Consider the following 22953-nt stretch of genomic DNA (forward strand, 5'->3'; position numbering starts at 1 on the left):
GTCTGTCAGTAGCTGGAAAGGACCAATTTTTTGTTGGCCAATTTCTGCTGAAACGAAGGGGCTGTACCTGTAGAAAATCTTTGACTGTCTGCATAGATTTTGCCTTATCCTCCATTTTCTTTAAGACTTGTTCTGCTTTAACTCCAAAAAGAACATCCTGCTGTAAGGGAGCATCTAGAAGCTTTACTTTAACATGATCAGGGAGAGTTTGTTCCTTTAACCAAACATGCCTACGTACAACAAACCAAGTGACAGCTGCTCTGCAGGAAGCCTCCAAAGAGTCAAACCCACATAGTAAAGTATGTTTGCCCACCTGTTCAGTTGCATGCAACAAATCCTGCATTTCTTTCAATTCAGACTGTTGAGGGAGTGTGCTCATTTTTTGTTTTAACTGAGACATTAGAAATTGCTGATATTTTACCATGTGAAATTGGCAATTTAGTGCCCTCATAGCTAGAGTTGCTGAGGTGTAAACCTTTTTCCCCCACCTGTCTAGTGCTCTGGAGTCCCTTTTCAGAGGGTACAGGATTTTTGCCATAGAAGCCTTAGCCCCTTTGGGGCCCTGGGAGATGGTCTCTGGATCAGCAACAGGGGAATTTGTGGGAATCAGGCACTCTATAGTATCTGTCCGGTTTGGCTGGAGCAGGTGGCACAGAATCTGGGTTCAAACTGGATTCTAAGTAAACATCATCCACAATGTCTAAAGCTGGGAGGATGGCAAGTGGTCTGTGCTGGGGGAGTAAAAGAAACTCTTTGAGCCTTTTTAGTCAGAGTAGTCCTGAGCTTCCCAGTGAAAATGTTCCCTTGGTGTGTAAAGTTTCCCCAAAGGAGTAGTCTTCAGGAGGAGAAGCTGAGGGAATAGAATCCTCAGCATCAGAATCTTCATAAGGGGAGGAGGAGTAATCTTGGTCCTCAGAGGAGTCTGAGGAAATAGACACTTGATCAGAGGAGGCATAATCTTCCTCTTGTCTAGGCCTTTTGTCGGGTGGGGGTTGGGAACCCCTGATTAAAGAGATCAAATCTTCAGCCATTTTGAGCATGTTTCTTAGGCATGGGGCCTTGAACTGGAGACTGAAGTGTAGTCTTTTTAGGTTTAATAGGAGTCTTAAGCTTAGGATACGTTTTTATGGTGAGCGTAGTCTGTCTGAGAACGCCTTCAGAAACCGAAGGTGTTTCTGCAGCACCGACATCTCTTTCTGCAGTGTTGTCGGTAGGGGCTAAACAAAATGGCTGCGTTGGCCTAGCACTCTCCGCCAAAGGCTCCGAAGCAGTCTCGGGTTCCAGATCTGCGGTAGTCGGGGGCTGCGTCGGAGCCTCGCTGAAGACCGGTGAACCGGAGACCGGCCCAGCCGAGGCCTCTGAGTCTGGCTTGGGTCTAGGCTGCCCTGTCCTTATCCTTGCATTTTTTGTGCACGCCGGTAGTCGGTTGCTCAGACTGCATTGTGTAGTTAAATTTTCTACCGAAGTAGTGTTGTGCGAAATCAAAGTGTCTTTTTATAATACGCTTATTAAACCTAGCACAAAAACGACAACCAGTGACGTCGTGGTCTGGGCCTAGGCAAGGTATGCAGTAAGAATGAAAATCCTTATGAGGTATTTGCTTCCCACAAGAAATACAATTGTTAACTTTTTCTTACATCAGTCTGAGGCAAGAAAAGTTTCCCCAACGGGGTACTTAGCTTTATTGAAGACTTCAGATCTGAAATTTGACTTCGAAAATCTCAGGTGTCGGCCAACCCGCACATGCGAACTGCTTCTGCTTTGGGCACCGCGCGGCAAGAAAGACTGGAGAAAATGGCATTGGATGGAATATATATATACCCCTGGTGCACTGACATCAGGGAAGAAGCGACAGCAACCGACGCCGGACCAAGACTTTGGAATTCCGGCCGACTGCAGGACCGCCTGACGACAGGATAACACAAGTGTGATGACTGCAGCAGGGTAACACGATGAACATCTCCAAATTCCAGATCAGAAGATTCTAACTACAGCCCTTCACATTTTTTAACCAATTATTTCTACTCAAGCTGGCATATAAACAAGATCCATTGCTTTTGTATGGTACCATGCAAGACATCCAGGCTGCACAGCCTGTCTGCGACAAACAGAAGGACCAACAAAGATACAAATCTCTCCAAGAAAAGTATTTATATTTTATAATCAAATATATTTTATATAAAACTTTATAGCCAAAAACATTTTCCATAAATTACTGAAGCTTGAAAAGTACAGTTGTGTACAATTACCATAAATGTAAATGTTTTAGTGTATTCACTGTTGCAGTTATCACACTTGGGATTTTGGCGTCGGATGAATACCAGAGTGTTGGGATTTCTGGGTCGGATGCTGTCACTTCTTCCATGACGTCAGGGGTATAAAAAGTACAGTTGTGTACTTACCATAAATGTAGATGTTAGAGTGTATTCACTGTTGCAGTCATTACAATTGGGTTATCCTGCTGGCAGGCTACCCGCAGTAGGCCTGAATTCCAAAGTCTAGGTCTGGCGTCGGCTGCTGTCACCTCCTCCCTGATGTCAGTGTGCCAGGGGTATAAAATATGCAGCAGACGCCATTTTCTTCAGTTTTTCTTGCCCCAGATGTCAGGTGCCCCCAAAAGGGCAGGCTAAAAATACGTCAATAAAGCATGCATGCACCAAGGTACATTTTCCTTCATCTACAAGCAAATACACCACATAGGTTGTATAGAATAGAAAAGTATAGATAAGTTGCAGCAAAGATAAGGGGGATGGTGGAAGGGTAACCTGGACTGCAACAGTGAATACACTCTAACATCGACATTAATGATAAGTACACAACTGTACTATGTTCGTGTTTCACTGTTGCAGTCATTACAATTGGGTTGAACCCCAAAGCTAAGATTGGGACGCTGGAGCTAAATAGCATTAGGAGCGGCTATGAGGTCCTGCAGAACTGCAGTGGCAAAGCCTGCCCTGGAGTTAGAGTAGAGTGGTAAGTGATAGTGCTTTGTAAAAGTGTGCACTGAACTCCAGGTTGCAGCCTCTAAAATGTCTTTGGTTGATACTCCTCTGAGGAAGGCTGCTGAAGTGGCTGCTGCTCTGGCTGAATGTGGCCTAATGCCCCTAGGCACTAATGTGCCATATTGTGAATAGCAGAAACTAATGCAGTGGCCTATCCACTTTGAAATAGTCTGCTTTGAGATCGCCATTCCTTGTGATCCTGCAGCATATGCCACTAGTACTTGCTCAGTCTTTCTTAAAGCTTTGGTTCTGTCCAAGTAGAAGTGCAGCTGTCTGTGTATGTCCAAAGAATGCAGAAGTCTCTCACCCTTATGTGGATTTGGGTAAAAGGTAGGCAAATGAATAGTTTGGTTAAGGGCCACACTGGACACTACCTTAGGTATAAATGTCGGGTTTGTCCTCAGAGAAACCCTATTTGGATGGAAAATGATAAAAGGTTCCACAGCTACGAGTGCCTGTAGCTCTGAGACTCGTCTTGCAGAGGTTATTGCTAGGAGCAGAGCTGTTTTCCATGATAAAAATTTTATATCAGCTGTAGCGGCTGGATCAAAAGGAGGCAGGGTGAGTTTTTCCAAGACATAATTGAGGTCCCATGCAGGTATTGGTGATCTCCTTGGAGGCCTTCAGTTTTTGGCTCCTCTGAGGTACTGCCTTAATAAAGGATGAGAAAAAATAGGTGGCTCTGTATTGTAATGAGCTGAAATGGCAGAGGCATGAACCTTAATTGATGAAAAGGATAGGCATTTGTCCAGCATCTCAGTTAAATATTGCAAAATCTGAGGAATATTTGGTACAGTCGTGTCAATCCCTTGTGCCTGGTTCCAAGCACAGAATCTCCTCCATTTTTCAGCATAAGATTTTCTGGTACTAGGCCTCCTGGATTCCAAAATAACATCCATCACTGCTTTAGAGAGAGGTGCATTTTGAATGACTACATTATCTGTCATGCTGCCAGATTTAAGGTCTTGAGGTGGCTGTGCAGGATCCGATTATGTTGGGACAGTAAGTGAGGAATTTGAGGTAATGTCCAGGCTGGGTCTTGAGACAGGTTCCTTAGAACTGGGTACCAGTGCTGGTGGGGCCAGTCTGGGGCAATTATTATCATTTTTGGCTTCTCTTGTCTGACTTTTAAGAGTACCTTGGGGAGGAGAGGCAGTGGAGGAAAGGCATATACTGTTAAGTTTTTCCAGCTGAAAGATAGAGCATCCACTTTCCATGCTTGCTTGTGATAAGTCCTTGTGCAGAATCTCTGCAGTTGGCAGTTGTGAGGGGAGGCAAATAGATCTATGTCCGGGCATCCCCATTTCCTTATGTTGAAGACTTGCGGATCCAATTTCCACTCGTGGGGATCCATGAGGTTTCTGCTTAGTTCGCCTGCCAGAGTATTTATCTTTCCTGGCAGGAATTGTGCCTGCAAACGTACTTGGTAAGTCAATGCGGTGTCCCACAAATTCATGGTTAGTCTGCATAGGGGGTAGGAATGTGTGCCCCCTTGCTTGTTTATGTACCACATGACTGTAGTATTGTCTGTCTATCAGTAGTTGTCCCAGATGAAGTAGATCCTTGAAGGCTGTCAGGGCATTTTGAACAGCTAGCATCTTTTTGGTTGATATGTAGATGCTTGTTTTTTATTATCATTATTCATTCATTATTATTTTTCAAAAATGATTTTAGTTAGGTCTTTATATTTATGGTCTTTTTAGATCTTGTTCAAAAAGTAACATTCATATATGTATGATTTAGCATTATTATGTTTTATGGCTGTGTATCTAACAGGTAATGATTTAACTATCCCGCGTTTTTGGTCCTAGTGACTATTTAAATGGTTTATACTGTGCACTGATTTCTTCTGATGAAGTTTCTCATTTGATAAACGAAAAGCGCTTAAAGTGATTTATCATGTGGATTATAATTAAATGAAGTTTGTGGACTCTACTGCGGTTTGGAACTTGTTTTTTTGTTTTACTTGATATGTAGATGCATTTGGCTTGCGGACCATGTGCCCTGAATACATCTTCCTGCCATGTGGGCCCCCCAAGCGTAACCTGATGCATCTGTTAACATCTGCCTGGCTGTGGTTAAAGCGAATGGCTGCCCCTTGTGGTGACAGGCCTTTGCCCACCATTGAAACTCCTGTTGCAGGCAGGGAACGAGGGTAATTATTGTTTCCAGGCTGTGACAATGTTGAGTCCAAACACTTTTTAGATACCATTGAAGTTTCCTCATATGCAATCTTGCATATGGAATTAGCAGAATGCAGGATGCCATGAAGCCCAAAGCCTGCAGAATTTTTCTTGCAGTTAACTGGGTCTTTATTGCCAACACTTTGAAATAAGTAGTCAGTTGCCTTTGTCTGGCGTGAGATAAGCCATCTGGGCAGTTGTACTTAAGCTTGCACCCAGGAATATTATCTCTTGAGAGGGTACTAGTTTTGATTTCTTTTCGTTTATTGTGTACCCTAGGCATGTTAGTAATCTTTTTACAAATGCCAGATGCTGTAGTAGAATGTCCTTGTTCTCTGCTTGAATAAGGCAGTCGTCCAAGTAAGGATATATTTGTATTCCTCTGTCTGCAAAATGCAATTACTGGAGCCAGGCATTCTGTGAAGACCATGGACCCAGTAGATAAGCCAAAGGGCAGTGCAGAGAATTGGTAGCGCATTGAGCCAGCTATGTATCTGAGGTATCTTTTGCATGATTGTCTGATTGGGACATGCAGGTATGCCTCTTTTAGGTCTAAAGTCACAAGCCAAGCCTTCTTGCCCAGCATGGGCAGAAGCTGCTGCAGAGTCAACATTTTGAATCTTGGAATATCCAGATGTGTTTAGAATAGACTGGTCCAGTATTGGTCTCCAGGCTTTGTCCTTTCTGGGTACTAAGAACAGTCTTGAGTAAAATCCTTGTCCCTGCTCCTGCTGTGGTACTTGCTGAATGGCTCTCATGTCCATGAGGGATGACACTTGCTTTTGAGCCTCTGCCCATTGATTTTTTGGCAGGTCTGGCAAACCGTTTGCTCTTGGCAGTGTGTGAAGGTGAAACCTGTAGCCCTGTGACACTATATCCAAGACCCATTTTCCTGGGTTATTACATGCCAATTCTGAGAAAAAAGTGCTAGTTTTCCCCCAAAGGTGCTGTCAGAAGATAAGTGCTTGTCGCAGGCAGGGGGAAGTCATTGGGACTGTTTCCTGTATGGCTGTGATTTGTCTTCTCCGCTTTTGGATGTAGAAGTACCCCATTGTTTAGACCTGTATGAGCCTTGGGGCTGGGATCTGCCTCTAGGGCGTCTGTATCTGCCTCTGTGGCCTGACACTGGAAAGGCCCAATTTTTAGGCCAGTGCCTGCTAAATCTTGGAGGCTGTACCTGTAAGAAATCCTTGACTGTTAGAATAGGATTTAGCTTTGTCCTCCATTTTCTTCAACACCTCTTCTGCTTTAACACCAAACAAGGTATCATGCTGTAATGGAGCATCTAATAATTTTGCTTTAACATGATCAGGCAGATTCTGTTCTTTTAACCAAGCATGCCTCCTAATGACAGGACCCGTAACAGCGGCCCTGCAGGAGGCCTCCAGAGAATCAAAACCACATTGCAAAGTATGCTTTCCCACTTGTTCAGCCGCATGCAATAAATCCTGCATTTCTTTGTTTTCTGCACATTCAGAATTTATCAACATTTTCTGTTTAAGCAGTGACATAATATATTGCTGATATTTAAGCATATGAAACTGACAATTTAAAGCCCTTCTAGCCAAGGTAGCAGAAGTGTAAATCTTTTTTCCCCATCTGTCCAGTGCCATAGAATCCCTGTCAGAGGGGGTAGGGTTTTATGCAGTGGAAGTCTTGACCCCTTTGGGAAACAGAGATAGTTTCTGGGTCAGAAGCAGGGTTCTTAAAGACATTTATGTGAATCGGGAACCCTGTAGTATCGGTCTGGCTTAACAGGAGTTGGAGGTAAAGAATCAGGAGTCAGAATGGACTCTGAAAATACATAATCTACAATGTCTAACACAAGTGGAATAGCAAGGGGCCTGTGCTGAGGTAGTAAAAGAAAGTCTCTAAGCCTTTTCTTAGATTCTGAATAATCTTGGCTCTCCCAGTGGAAATTGCTCCCTCATGATATGCAGTTTCCCCAAAAGAATAATCCTCAGGAGGAGAGGCTGAAGGGATAGATTCTTCAGCATCAGAATCCTCATAGGGAGGAAGAGAGTATTCCTGATCAGAAGAGGAATCAGAAGAAATGGAAACCTGATCTGAAGATTCATACTCTGTCTCTTGCCTAGGCCTCTTATTAGGAGGGGGATGGGAACCCCTGATCAAAGTAATTAAGTCTTCGGCCATTTTGAGCATCTGTTTTTAAGGCATGGAGGCCTGTCCATGGGGCTGTTGTACTCGTTTCTTTGTCTTTAGAGATACTTCAGTCTTTGCCTTTGAAGCTGAAGCAGTTTTAACATATAACTGTGTAGGCCTGAAAAGACCCACAGAAGCCAATGTCTGAGGGAACAGTTTCCGAGGTTCCAATACCTTGAGTTTCCAGCGGCCTAGTCGGCTCCACATGGGAGTCTGAAGCGGCCTGCGGCTCTAAAGTAGCGGGCGTCAGGGGCTGCAAAAGCACCTCACTGAGAACCACCGACTGGCTTAGAAGAAGCCTCGCAGTCAGTTTTGGACCTCGGATGCCTATCCTTTTCTTTTTCTTTGTGTTTCTTTTGAACTGCGGTAGTCGAACGGCTATCAGACGACATCTTGTAATTAAATCTTCTGCCAAAATAGTGAAATGAAAAATCGTACCGATGCTTAATAGTGCGTTGGTTAAATCTAGCACAAAACCAACAATTAGCAACATCATGATCAGGGCCTAGGCAAGGAATACAGTAAGAATGGAAGTCCTTATGATGTATTTGCTTCCCACAAGAAATACAACAATTAACTTTTTCTGACATCGGTCTGGAGCAAGAAAAAAGTTTCCCCAACGGGGTACTTGGCTATTAATGAAGACTCTGAAATTCGAACATGAAAATCTCAGGAGTCGGCCGACCGGCACTTGCGAACTGCTTTTGCTTCGGGCACCGCGCAGCAAGAAAGACTGAAGAAAATGGCGTCGGCTGCATCTTTTATACCCCTGGCGCACTGACGTCAGGGAGGAGGCGACAGCAACCGATGCCGGACCTAGACTTTGGAATTCAGGCTGACTGCGGGTAGCCTGCCAGCAGGATAACCCAATTGTAATGACTGCAACAGTGAAACATGATGAACATCAGGCAGCCAACGCCACTACATCAGTTTTTCTTGCCCCAGACGTCAGGAGCTCCCCAAATAGGAAGCTAGTGTATGGTGTGGACCACCACCAGTAAAAAGTAAATACCCCTCCCATAAAAAATGGCCATATAGAGGATAGGTAGAAAGGATAGAGAAAAACAGGGGGCTGGAGGGAGGAAATCCAGGACTGCAACAGTGAATACACTCCAATATCTACATTTATGGTAAGTTTACACAAAAAGTACAGTTTTGTACCTACCATAAATGTAGATGTCCGATAGGTATGCATCTGCAGTCATCACATATGGGTTGTCCTGCCTCAGGCAGCCCTTCGGACGGCCGGATTTCAAAGTCCGGGTCCGGAGTTGGCTGATGTCGCACTTTCCCCGACGTCAGAGCGCCTGGGGTATAAAAGCATCAGCCGACGCCATCTTCCTCAGTTTGCCTTGCCCCAGATGCCAGGTGCCCTCTAAGGAAGGCTAAATTTGGAGAGATGCATTTAAGAATCCAAACATGCACAATAATATAAAAACAAGTACACCATAATAGATCACCCCAGCTAGCTATAAGAGGGGTAAGTACCCAAGAAATACCACAGAAGGGAAGGAGGGAGGGTAAACCTGACTGCAGATGCATACCTATCGGACATCTACATTTATGGTAGGTACAAAACTGTACTATGTCCTTCAAGGATGCATCTGCAGTCATCACATATGGGTAGAATACCATAGCCAATCTGGGGGTGGAGGAACTATGTAAAGGATGGTGTAGCTATAATGCCCTGCAGGACTGCCGTAGCAAAGCCTGCTCTGGATCTGGAATATAAAGGTAAATTGTAATGCTTGGCAAATGTATGCACGGAGCTCCATGTAGCAGCTTCTAAAATGTCCTTGGTAGCCACCCCTCTTAAGAAAGCTGTGGAGGTGGCTGTGGCTCTCGTGGAATGAGGTCTAATGTTAGCTGGCACAGTTTTTCCATGAAAGGAGTAACAAAAACGAATGCAATTCCCTATCCATTTTGAAACTGTTTGGAAATTACTTTTCCTTGTGTACCAGCAGCATATCCTACCAACAGCTGGTCAGTTTTTCTGTAACCTTTAGTTCTGCCAAGTAGTAGCGCAACTGTCTGTGTATGTCCAGGGTGTGCAGAAGTTTCTCCCCTTTGTTTTGTGGATTTGGAAAGAAGGTAGGCAAGTGAATAGCTTGATTTAATGAAACCCTAGATACCACCTTTGGCATAAATGTAGGATTGGTTCTCAATGAAACTCTGTCCTGATGAAAAATAGGAAATGGCTGTACTGCCATAAGGGCCTGTAACTCAGATACTCTTCTTGCTGAGGTTATGGCCAGAAGGAAAGCAGTCTTCCAAGACAGGAACTGTAGTTCTGCAGATGCTGCTGGTTCAAAGGGAGGCAGTGTTAGTTTTTCCAACACGACGTTAAGGTCCCAAGTAGGTAGAGGTGGTTTCCTTGGAGGATTGATGTTTTTGATTCCTCTTAGAAACTGTCTTAGGAGGGGATGAGAGAAGACAGGTGGATCAGTATTGTACTCTGCTGAAATTGCTGAAGCATGAATTTTAATGGAAGAGTAAGACAGACCATTGTGGAACATTTCTGCCAAGTATTCCAGGACATGTGCCATGTTCATCACTGTTGCATCTAGGCCCTTTGTGGTGTTCCAAATGTGAAATCTTTTCCATTTTGCTGAATATGCCTTTCTTGTGGAAGGCCGGCGAGCTTCCATAATAATATCTTTCACTCTCTGGGATAGCTTGTCCTGAGGAGTCGTCAAGGTATTTTCCAGGCTGTTAGTTGCAAGGTTTTCAGGTTGGAATGCAGAGTTTTGTAATTGTGCTGTGTCAGTAGAAGTGGCCATAGAGGAAGAGGCCATGGTTTTGTGCGTGACATGCTCTTTAACAGTGGGTACCAGTGCTGTCTTGGCCAGTCTGGAGCTATCAGAATCACTTTTGGCTGCTCTGTCCTGATCTTCAGTAAAACCTTGGTTATTAATGGGAGAGGTGGAAATGCATACACTGTTAGAGTTCTCCAGCTGAAAGAGAGGGTGTCCACTTTCCATGCTGAAGGGTGGTATGTCCTTCAGCAGAATTTCTTCAGTTGATGATTGTGGGGTGAGGCAAAAAGATCTAAGTCCGGCCTCCCCCATGATTGTGTTATCTGTAGGAAGATGTCTGGGTGCAGCATCCATTCGTGTGAATCCATGATATTTCTGCTTAAGCTGTCCGCCAGTATATTGTCTTTCCCTGGCACAAACTGGGATTGTAGCTGTATATTGAGTTTCAAGGAAAGTTCCCATAGATTCATTGCCAGCCTGCAAAGAGGATAGGAATGGGTGCCTCCTTGCTTGTTTATTTACCACATAACCGTGGTGTTGTCTGTCCTTATTAGCAGATGGCCATGATGCAGAAAGGGTTTGAAGGCTTCGACTGCATGTATCACTGCCAGCATTTCCTTTTGGTTTATGTGCATGCGTAGCTCTTTTTGTGACCATAGACCTTGAATGCATCTGCCCTCCATGTGCGCTCCCCATCCGTGGTCTGAAGCATCTGTTGTAATGGTTTGGCTGGCTATTGGTTTGCTGAAAGGCAGACCCCTGTTTGACTGGCTTGCTTGAACCCACCACAGAAATTCCTTTTGAAGGCATGGAATGAGTGGAATCAAAGTTTCCAGGCTGTGACTGTGCTGAGTCCATAAACTCCTTAGGTACCATTGTAGTTTCCTCATATGTTGTCTTGTTTGCGGAATCAGAAGGATGCAAGAAGCCATGTAACCCAGGGCCTGCAGGATTTTCCTTGCAGTCAGCTGGGTTTGTCTTGTCAGATTTTTGAAGTAATCTGGTAGTTGACTTTGTTTTTCTTCTGTGAGGAAGGCCATTTGGGTGGTTGTATCTAGATCTGCACCCAGAAAGGTTATTCTTTGGGATGGAACAAGTCTTGATTTGTGAAAGTTGACTGTATATCCCAAGGCCTGAAGTAGGTGGATGGCATAATTCAAGTGTTTTACCAAAGTTTGTTGGCTGTCCGCTTGTATAAGGCAGTCGTCCAGATATGGGTACATTTGAATCCCCAGAAGTCTGCAGTGTGCAATTACTGATGCCAGGCATTTCGTGAATACTCTGGGCGCAGTAGATAAGCCAAAGGGCAATGCTGAGAACTGATAATGCTCTGACCCTGCAAGAAATCTGAGGTGTCTTCTGCAACTTTGTCTGATAGGGACATGCAGGTATGCCTCCTTGAGGTCTAGAGTTACAAGTCAAGACCCCTTGCCCAGCATGGGAAGGAGCTGCTGTAGAGTCAGCATTTTGAACTTTGGCACAATGAGATAAGTATTCAGTGCGGACAAGTCGAGAATAGGCCTCCATTGTTTTTCTTTTCTTGGAACAAGGAATAGTCTGGAATAAAATTCTTGGCCTTGCTCTGAGAGGAACCTTTTCTATAGCTTTCATTTGCATTAAGCTGGAAATTTATTTCAAAGCCTCTGCCCTTTGATTCGGTGGCAGGTCTGGCATGCCCTTTCTTTTTGGTAATGTGTGGAAATGAAACCTGTATCCTTTGTCTATTATTTGTAGTGTCCATTTGTCCCTTGTAATATTGTGCCAATTTTCTGAGAATAAAGAAAGCTTTCCGTCCAAAGGTGCTTCCAATTGAGCCCTGGTTGGCGGTGTCAAAGTAAAGTCATTGAGCCTGTCCTTGTGCAGCAGTTGAAGGTCCTGCATTACCTCTCTGGTTGGGAGGCTGCCATTGACGCCCTCTGTAGGAGCCTCTAGCTTGCCCTCTACCTCTGGCACGCCTGTTCTTGCCTCTCTGAAACCTCTCTGCGTCTGGAAAGGACCAATTCTTGGAAGGCCAATTCCTGCTGAATCTTGGTGGTTGTACCTGGAGAAAATCTTTGACTGTTTGTACGGATTTTGCCTTTTCTTCAAATTTCTTTAGGACCTCCTGAGCCGTGGAGCCAAATAACTTTTGCTTTTCCAGAGGAGCATCCAGCAGCTTTGCTTTAACATGGTCTGGCAGAGATTGTTCCTTCAGCCAAGCATGCCTACGTATAACTGCGCCAGTCATAGCTGACCTACATGAAGCTTCCAATGTATCATAACCACATTGCAAGAAATGGTTGCTAACCTGTTGTGAGTTATGTACCAGATCCTGAAGTGACTTGCGGTCTAGGGGGTCAGGTGAAGACAGTTTTTTATGCAATTCATCTAACAAATACTCTTGGTACTGTATCATATGAAATTGACAATTTAATGCCCTCATAGAAAGAGTAGCAGAAGTATACACTTTTTTACCCCATCTCTCTAAAGCACTGAGTCCGGGACCCTGTAGTACCCATCGGGTTTGGCAGGAGCCGGAGGGAGAGAATCAGGGGTTGTGCTAGAGTCAGAGTACACATCATCAATGACATTCAAAACAGGAGGAATAGCTAAAGGTCTATGCTGAGGCAAATGTAAAAAGGTCCTTAATCTTTTCCTGAAATCATAGAATTCCTGGCCCTGCCATTGGAAATGCTCTCTCATGGTGTGTAGTGTCTCCCCAAAGGAAAACTCTTCAGGAGGGGAGGCCGAGGGAATAGATTCCTCTGCATCAGAATCCTCGTAGGCCAAAAAAGCCTCCTCCTGGTGGTCCGAGAGAGTAGAGCCATCAGAGGCCTCATCTGAGGAGTGGGGATCAGAGGGCTCAACCCTGGGTCTTTTGTCTGGAGGAGGTTGAGAGCCCCTGTCCAGATGAGGTTGAGAGCCCCTAATTAAGGAGCTAAGATCCTCTGCTAAGCTTAGAATCTGTGAACCAGTAGAGGGTCCCTGAGGGATAACCTTGGGAGGCAAAGCTTTTGAGAGTTTAGCAACTTTATACCTGGAGAATGCCTTAATGGACATGGATGCAGGAGGCCTGGCTGCACCATGTGCTGGTGTAGATTTGTCTAAAGGAATGGTGTCGGAAGGTTCCAGGACACCAGTTTCTGCTGGAAATTCAATAACCGACTCAGCCGGGGCCTCTGGGACCAAGGTAGTCGGTTGCGCGGTTTCGGTAATTGGAAGTACCAAGGACTCTGTTTCAGCCGAGACGGAGACACTCGCGGTAGGCCTGACCGTGGTTTCAGCCGAAACCGCAGCCCGAGTGTGTCAGTCCTTGTCCTTCCGTTTCTTAACTAAATGAGAAGTCGGAGTCTCCGACGGCATCTTATACGAAAAACTAGCCCCAAAAAATTCCTCTGCAAACTCCGCCCGATGTCTAAGAGTGCGTCGGTTGAAGGAAGCACAGGCTGAACAGGCAGAGACATCGTGGTCTGGGCCTAGGCAGGGGAGGCAGTAAGAGTGGAAATCCTTATGAGGTATTTGTTTCCCACAAGTTAAACAATTATGAACTTTATCTGACATCAGCTGAGGCAAGAAAGTGTCCCCAACGGGGTACTTAGCTTTTTGAAGTCTTCGGTAGCTGAATTACAGGAGCTGGCCGACCGGCACTTGCGAACTGCTTCTGCTTCGGGCACCACGCGGCAAGAAAGACTGGGGAAGATGGCGTAGGCTGATGCTTTTATACCCCAGGCGCTCTGACGTCGGGGAAAGTGCGACATCAGCAGACGCCAGACCCAGACTTTGGAATCCGGCCGACCAAAGGGCTGCCTGAGGCAGGACAACCCATATGTGATGACTGCAGATGCATCCTTGAAGGACATCTGTACTATGTTCTTCATGTTTCACTGTTGCAGTCATCACACACAGGTTGATTACCAAACAGGAGGCATTTAAGAGGAGTTACGGCTGGCTAGCAGGCCTTGTAACACTGCTGTAGCAAATCCAGCTCTGGATTCAGAAAAAAAAGTTAAGTGGCAATCCTTGGTGAAGGTGTGTACAGAACTCCAGGTTGCAGCTTCCAGAATGTTCCTGGTAGGGACTCCCCTGAGAAATGCTGTAGAGGTGGAAATAGCCCTAGTGGAACGTGTTCTGATCCCCTGTGGGGTAAGTTTTCCATTGTGCTTATAGCAGAAATAGATGCAGTGTGCTATCCATTTGGACATGGTTTGCTTTGAAATGGCCTTGCCCTCTGCCCCTGTAGCAAAGCTGACTAGCAGTTGGTCAGATTTTCTAAAAGGTTTAGTCCTGTCAAGATAGACCCTGAGCTGTCTGTGCACATTCAAGGAGTGGAGGAACGTCTCCCCTTTTTAGGATTAGGGAAGAAGGTCGGCAAATGGATGGGTTGGTTTAGAGCCACACTGGAGACCACCTTTGACAAAGGATAGGTTAGTCCTGAGGGAAACCTTGTCAGCATTGAAAATAATGAAGGGTTCCACAGCCATGAGTGCCGGTAACTCAGACACGCTTCTAGCTGAGATTATGGCTGAAAGCAAGGATGTTTTTCAAGAAAGGAATTTTAACTCTGCTGAAGCTGCAGGTTCAAAAGGGGGGGGGGGGTGAGCTTGTCCAGTACAAAGTTAAGGTCCCAGGCAGGGATGGGCCCTCTCCTAGGGGCCTTAAGTTGTTTGGCCCCCTTAGAAACTGTTTGATGAGAGGGTGAGAGAATAGAGGTGGCGCAGTATTATGAGCTGAGATGGCATAGGCATGAATCTTAATGGAGGAGAAGGATAGGCCTCTGAGGAGTAGCTCTGCTAGGTAATAAAGGATTTGAAGTAAAGAGGGCACAGTTGTGTCCTTTCCTTGAGACCGACTCCAAGAGCAATAGCTTTTCCACTTTTCAGCATAGGATTTTCTAGTACTAGGCATTCTGGCTTCAAGAATGACATCCAGCACCTGCTTGTTGAGGGTTGCTGGTGGAGTATTCAGGGGATAAGCCAGGCTGCAAGGTTTAGGGTTTGCAGCTGGGATTGCAAAATCTGTCTCTCCTGCTGAGACAGCAGGGAAGGTGTCTGATGAAGGTGCAAGGGTGGCACTATTGCCAGACTGCGTATGAGTGGGTACCAGTGCTGGCTTGGCCAATCTGGGGCATAAGAATTGCCCTTGGGCTGTCTGATCTTGAGTAGTACCTTTGAGAGGTGGGGCAGAGGGGGAAGGCATAAATTGAGAGGTTTTCCCATACGAAGGCTAAGGCATCCACCTTCCAGGCCCTGCTGTGAGGGTTCCTGGTGCAAAATTTGCTCAGCTGGGGGTTCTCGGGGGAGGCAAAGAGGTCCACCCTCTGGTGTCCCCCACCTCTGGATTAGAAGGTTGAAAGTGTTGGGCTCCAATTTCCACTTGCGTGGGTCCAGGAAATTTCTGCTCAAGTACTCTGCCAGTGAATTCTGTTTGCCTGGCAGGAACTGAGCTTGCAGATGCAGTTGAATGCTCAAGGCTGTGTTCCACAGGGCCATGGCTAACATGCAGAGAGGGTAAGAATGGGTTCCCCCCCTGCTTGTCTATGTACCACATAACTGTGGTGTCTGTTTTTATCAGCAGCTGCCCTGGAAGGATTAGGTATTTGAAGGCTGTCAGAGCATACTGTATAGCTAACATCTCTTTTTGATTGATGTGCAGGAGAATTTGTCCAGGGCTTCACTTTCCCTGAATGCATTTGCCTGTCATGTGCAACCCCCCCATGTATAGTCTGATGAGTCTGCCATCAGGGTTTGGGCGGCGAGGAGTTGAGTGAAAGGCAGTCCCTTGTCGTGGTTGCATGCTTCTGCCCACCAAAGGAACTCTGCCCCTAGACAAGGAATGATCAGAATGTGTCTCCAGGTCCTGAGAATGCTAGCACCAAAGACTTAAGTACCACTGAAGTTTCCTCATATGCAGTCTTGCATATGGAATTAGCAGAATGCATGAGGCCATGAACCCTAGGCTTTGCAGTATTTTCCTTGCAGACAGCTGGGTTTTGGTGACCATGTGTTTGAAGTAGTTGTACAAACAGATCTGTTTTTTCTGGAGTGAGAAAGGCCATCTGGGAAGTTGTGTTCAAGCTTGTTCCCAGAATACAATTTTTTGACTGGACACCAGTTGTGATTTATTTTCGTTGATGCTGTACCCCAATGAAGACAGGAGTCTTTTTACAAATACCAGGTGTTGAAGTAGTAATTCTTGACTGTCCGCCCGAATCAGGAAATCATCCAAGTATGGGAAAATTTGGATATTTCTCTTCCTGCAGTATGCAATGGCTGGAGCCAGGCACTTTGTGAATACTCTGGGCGTGGTAGATAAGCCAAAGGGAAGTGCAGAGAACTGACCATGCATAGAGCCTGCCCTGAAGCAGAGATATCTCCTGCAAGACTCCCTTATAGGGACAGGCTTCTTTTAAGTCTAGCGTGACTAGCCAGGCATCCTTGGCTAGCATACGGAGAAGCTGCTGCAGGATTAACATTCTGAATTTTGGGACCACCAGAAAGGTGTTGAGAATTGATAGATCCAGGATTGGGCACAAAGAGCCCTCTTTTCTGGGCACCAAGAACAGTCTGGAGTAGAAACTCTGTCCCCTTTGTTCTACTGGAACAGGTTGGATGGCCCGGATATTGAGCAGGGAGTGTACTTGCTTTTGATCCTCTGTCTACTGGCTTGGAGGAAGGTCTGGAAACCTGCTTGGGGTTGGGCAGGAAATGGAAGCAGAATCTGTACCCCTGGGATACAATGTTTAGAACCCATCGGTCCTGAGTAATGGACATCCAGTTTTTGGCATGCAGTGCAAGTTTTCTTCCTAGGGGCACAAGTAGATGGGCAAGGCTGGGAAGCATAATTGACAAGTCATTGTGAAATTTTACAATAAGGGGGTGGCTTGCACTCCCTGTTTTTGAGATCGGAGCACTCCATTGTTTAGATCTCTGCATATCCAGAGACTGTAGTCTTGGTGGTCTGGTTCCCCAGGGTTTGGACTGAGAAGGCCTGGAAGGGGCTGGAAAGGACCAGTTTTTTTGTAGGCCAATGCCTACTGAAGCTAGGTGGCTGCACTTGATAGAATTTTTTTAACAGTTTGCACAGATTTAGCTTTTTCTTCCAGCTTTTTAAGAAACTCTTCTGCTCTGGTGCAAAAACAGCCCTGATTTAAAGGAGCGTCTAGTAATTTTGATTTGACATGGTCTGGCAATGTTTGTTCCTTCAGCCAAGTATGCCTTCTCAGTACAGATCCAGTGACTGTAGCCATGAAAATGCTTTGAGGGCATCAAAGCCACACTGCATAGTATGCTTACTAACTTGGTTTGCAGAATGCATTAACTCTTGTAAATCTTTATTTTCTGCACAATCTGGAAGTACCACCATTTTTTTTAAATTTGTTCCATAACATGTTGCTGTTACTTCAACATATGAAACTGGCAGTTCAACGCCCTGATGGCAAGAGTTGCATTAGTATATACCTTCTTACCCCATCTGTCTAAAGCTCTGGAATCCCTGTCTGAAGGAGTGGGGTTTTTGTCTGTAGTAGCCTTAATACCTTTAGGCCCCTGGGAAATGGTATCTGGATCCGCAGTAGGATTCTTAAAGAGAAATTTGTGATAATCAGGTACTCTGTAATACCCATCAGGTTTTCTAGGGGCCGGTGGTAAAGTGTCTGGAGTAAGACTGGATTCCATAAAGACATCATCTACAACATCCAGGACAGGGGGTATAGCTAGGGGCCTGTGCTGAGGCAACTATAAAAATTCTCTGTCTCTTTTTGGACTGAGGATAATCCTGGCATTCCCGGCGGAAATGCTCCCTTAAAGTATGCAAGGTTTCAGCAACAGCAAAATCCTCTGGAGGGGAGGCAGAGGGAATGGATTCCTCTGCATCTGAATCTTCAAAGATAGATACCCTGGTAATCGGAACGGTCAGAGCCATCAGACTCCTAGTCTGTAGAATCAGATAGAAACTCCATTCTTGGTCTCTTAGCAGGGGAAGGCTGGCTTCCCCTAATTAGGGTGACAAGGTCTTCAGCCATTCTAAGCATTTGTTTTGGAGGCATGGGAGCTTCAGCATGCCCTTTTGTCGTTGTTTTATAGGTGTAGTGCGTACTCTGGGCCTGAGAAACTCAGTAGTTTTAGCTAAAAAATGAAGTTGTAGGTTTAATACTAATATCGGTTAGGTCGGAATACACCCTCAGAAGCCGGTGCCTGCAAAGCGGCTTCTGACCCATCCAAGGTAGAGACATCTGCAGGTTCCATAGTCGAAGAAGCATCTCGCGGCATACCAGACTCAGAATAGGTCTCAGCAGAGGCCTGCAAATCGGTAGAAGCGGGCATCAGGGGTTGCAAAAGCACCTCACTGAGTACTGGCGGTCTGGCGACTAGCTTAACATAAGTGTCGTCTGCAGTTTTTGACCTATGCGGTCTGTCTTCATCTTTGCACTTTTTCGGAAGGTCGATAGTCGAATGGCTTACCAATGCCATTTCAGAATACGGAGAATGAGAGCAAAAGAATTTAGCGACAAAAATAGCCAGACGAATGGTTCGGGCGTTAAACGAGGCACAAAAATGACAGCGAGGGACGTTGCGGTCTGGGCCTAAACAGGTGATGCAGTAAAAATGAAAATCACTGTGAGGTATTTGCTTTCCACAGGCAAAACAACTGTTAACTTTTTCCGACATCGGTTAGAGCAAGAAAAAAAGAATCCCCTATGGGGTACTTAGCTTTAGAAGACTTCAGGTTTGAAACTCAAAAAAACGAAAATTTCAGGTAGCGGCCGACTGGCACTTGCGAACTGCTCCTGCTTCGGGCTCCTCCTTGGCAAGTAAGACTGATGTAATGGCATCAGCTGCCTGTTTTATACCCCTGACTACCTGATGTCATGGAAGAGGTGACAACATCAGACGAAGAAATCCCAAGACTCTGGTATTCAGGCAGATTGAGGGCTACCTGCAGGCAGATAAACCAAGTGTGATGACTGCAACAGTGAAACACGAAGCACATGTGCTATTTAATCAAAGCAAACACTAAATGGGCATACTCCAAATTCAAAACACTACGGAGTCTTTTAACCCACAGTACACATCTGCATTTTGTTTATCACACAATGCTTACCCTGTTTTCATCATAAATAATCTGGACTATGCTACGGTGCTTCTGTTCCACAGGGGGTGGTGAGACTGGCTTCTCAGGCTCTAATGGCTTAGCTGCTTCTTCCTCAAGTTGTTGCTAAGAGAAAAAAAAACAGAAAATAGTAAAAGTAATTTTCCAAAACACTCACTGATCAGAAAAGCACATCAAAAGAAGGGATACAATTAGCTTCATTTAATGGTTTACAATGTTTCAGATTTAACAATCTAAAAGATTACTGTTGTAGATATCCCCACCCACCCACAGAGCGCAGTAACAAAAATTCACCTCTAAATAGCTGCCAAGAACAAAGTATAATAGGTCTTGAAACACAGAAGTGAACTGAAACAAATCTGTAAAACTAAGTTCAGCAAAATAGCTTTCACAAAAGTCTACAGTTCAGCAAATATTTATTTATATTTGGTAACCGGGTAGTGTTCATCTGGGCTATAAACAAGCCTGTTTTCAGCAGAGACCTGGGGAGAAAAGCTCCCAAAAAAAAATAAGTATACAATATTATACTAAGATATGATAGTTACAGTATGAAATACAACTATGACAGTTTGCATAATAACAAAATACAGTGTCAAACAGGTTTATATAAGATGAAGTCACATCAAACCAGTAAAGTCAATGAACGTCAACAGTAGAAATAAAATCAAAAACAATATTTAGTTACATAGATGGAAAAAAATAAGTGGGTGGGAAAGTGTGGTTGCTTAGCCAGGGGTAGTAACAGGGGCATAGCCAGTGACAAAATAATTTGTAAATTGCTTTAAAGCTATGGGTACAGCTAGCAAATGCTGGGAAAGGGAATTCCAAGTTTTGGCTATGGAGACACTGTACAGAGAGTCATCCCAAGTATTGTGGGATGTGATGACTGAGTAAGTTTTTATCAGCAGATCTGTGGGACAGAAGGTTGGAATAGGGTTGTACGAGGTTAAATAAAGCTGGCCAAAGGTGGGATTATGAATAAAGTACAGTTTTGTACCTACCATAAATGTAGATGTTAGAGTGTTCACACTGTTGCAGTCATTACACTTGGGTTATCCTGCCGTCAGGCGGTCCCGCAGTCGGCCTGAGTTCCAAAGTCTTGGTCCGGCGTCGGTTGCTGTCGCCTCTTCCCTGACGTCAGTGCACCAGAGGTATACAAGATGCATCAGACGTCATTTTCTTCAGTTTTTTTTGCCCCAGATGTCAGGTGCTCCCAAGTAGGTTGGCAATACATATTGCTAATAAAAAAATATACAGTAAAAGCAATACCTTCAGTTACCAGCAAATGCACCCCAAAGGTTGTATAGGATAGAAAGGTATAGATAAGTCCAGCTAGTTCAGAGGGGATGTAGGGAGGGTAACCTGGACTGCAGCAGTGTGAACACTCTAACATCTACATTTATGGTAGGTACAAAACTGTACTATGTTCATCGTGTTACACTGCTGCAGTCATTATACTTGGGTAGAATCCCAAAGCTGAGGTTGGGTGGCTGGGTCTATAAAAAGTTAGGATTGGCTATGAGGCCCTGCAGAACTGCAGTGGCAAATCATGCTCTGGATTTAGAGTAAAGAGGCAGGTGGTAATGCTTGGTAAAGGTGTGCACTGAACTCCAAGTTGCAGCCTCCAAAATTTCCTTGGTAGGTACTCCTCTGAGAAAGGCTGTTGAAGTGGCTGTTGCCCTGGTGGAATGTGGCCTAATGTTATTTGGGACTGATTTTCCATGCTGTGTGTAGCAGTACCGAATACAGTGTCCTATCCATTTGGATATAGTCTGCTTGGAGATAGCCTTGCCCTGTGATCCTGCAGCATATGCTACAAACAGATGCTCAGTTTTCCTGAAAGTCTTTGTTTTGTCCAAGTAGAAGCGCAGCTGCCTGTGTATGTCCAAAGAATGCAGAAGTTTCTCTCCTTTATTCTGGGGGTTTGGATAAAAAATTGGCAAATGGATGGTTTGGTTAAGAGCCACACTAGATACCACCTTTGGCATAAAGGTAGGGTTTGCCCTTAAAGAAACCCTGTCCTGATGAAAAATTATAAAATGTTCCATTGCCATTAATGCCTGTAGCTCCGAGACTCTTCGTGCTGAAGTTACTGCCAGGAGCAGAGCTGTTTTCCATGATAAAAATTTTAGATCGGCTGTGTTGGCTGGCTCAAAAGGTGGTAGGGTCAGTTTTTCCAAATTGAAATTGAGGTCCCAAGTTGGTGATCTCCAGGGTGGTCTTATGTTTTTAGCCCCTCTGAGGTACTGCTTTAGCAAGGGATGAGAGAATAAAGGAGGATCCGTGTTGTAATGTGCTGAAATGGCAGAGGCGTGGATCTTAATTGATGATAACGATAAGCCTCTGTCTAGCATCTCAGTTAAGTATTGTAAAATCTGAGGAATGTTTGGACAAGAGGGTCAAGGCACAGAATCTCTTTCATTTTTCTGCGTAAGCTTTCCTGGTGCTAGGCCTCCTGGCCTCCAAAATGACATCCATAACAGCTTTAGAGAGAGGTGTTGCCTGTTTGACTAATGTATCTGCCATGCAGCCAGGTTTAGTGTTTTGAGCTGACCATGCAGGATATAGAAGTTATGTCCTTACCATAACGTTCCATGTGGAGTGTTCATCTCGCCTTTGTTCTTACACATGGGTTCGGAGCCGATCCTCGGCTCCGTGTCGGCCGCTTGCAAGCTCTGCATCGAGAAGAAGCTTGAGACAATCTAATACCCACAATCCCCCTCTGCCTTTACCTCAGATCTAGTTTGCAAGCAAACTAGTAGTCAGAGAGAGCACACTCATGCTTACATCACATATGCACAGAACTAAGAGTCTATATATATATATATATATATATATATATATATATATATATATATATATATATATATATATATATATATATATATATAGACACACACACATATATATACATGTCAACTATATACACAACAACTGCAAAGCAGAAGCAGAATGCCCCAGGCCAGGCACCAAAACTGAACGCTCTTCCTAAGGGCGGAGGGTGGGAATGTAAGAACAAAGGCAGATGAACACTCCACATGGAACGTTATGGTAAGGACATAACTTCTATATGTGATAGTGTTCAATCTCCCCGCTTGTTCTTACACATGGGTAGCGTCCCTAGCTCCTTGTTCCTGAGGAACTCACGGAAGGACGTTCTTGAGCACAGTGGAACCAAAGGTTGCCCTGTCCCTAGAAACCTTGTCTACCTTATAATGAGAAATGAATGTATGTGGCTTAGACCAGGTAGCAGCCGCACAAATAGCGTCTAGTGGTAGGCGGGCTGCATGAGCCAGGGATGTAGACACTGACCTTGTGGAATGTCCTTTGGGTTTGTGCAAAAGAGTTTGATTTGAAGAAACATAGACATAGATGATACAATCCGTTAACCACTTAGAAAGAGTTCTCTTGGTAACCGCTACTCCTTTCCTATTATCAGCAAAGGCTACAAAAAGTTGATCAGTTTTTCTGTGATCTTTTGTTCTATCCAAGTAAAACCTTAGCTGTCTGTGAACATCTAATTTGTGCAACATATACTCCATTTTGTTGGAGTGATTCTTGAAGAAGGTGGGTAATTCAATGGACTGATTAATATTATTAATAGAACAAACTTTAGGAAGGAAGGATGAATTAGTTCAAGAGAAACTCTGTCAGAGTGAAAGATCAAATATGGGTGCTTAATGGAGAGAGCTTGAAGTTCAGATACTAGCCTAGCGGATGTAATGGCTACCAAAAGAGAGTCTTCCAAGACAAAAATTTCAA

General features: G+C 44.7%; 1 protein-coding gene across 1 annotated transcript in view; it reads right to left on the reverse strand.

Annotated features, from left to right (window-relative positions):
- The window catches only part of NCOR1 (nuclear receptor corepressor 1), a 4682182-nt gene that overhangs the window by 3862368 nt on the left and 796861 nt on the right, over positions 1–22953 (reverse strand). The window contains exon 6 of the mRNA XM_044054890.1: positions 19183–19296. Within this exon, the coding sequence (XP_043910825.1) occupies positions 19183–19296 (114 nt within the window). The remainder of the gene's footprint in view (positions 1–19182; positions 19297–22953) is intronic.

Source organism: Protopterus annectens, chromosome 13.part0 (assembly GCF_019279795.1).
Source record: "Protopterus annectens isolate FY-2018-M chromosome 13.part0, PAN1.0, whole genome shotgun sequence".
NCBI lineage: Eukaryota > Metazoa > Chordata > Ceratodontiformes > Protopteridae > Protopterus > Protopterus annectens.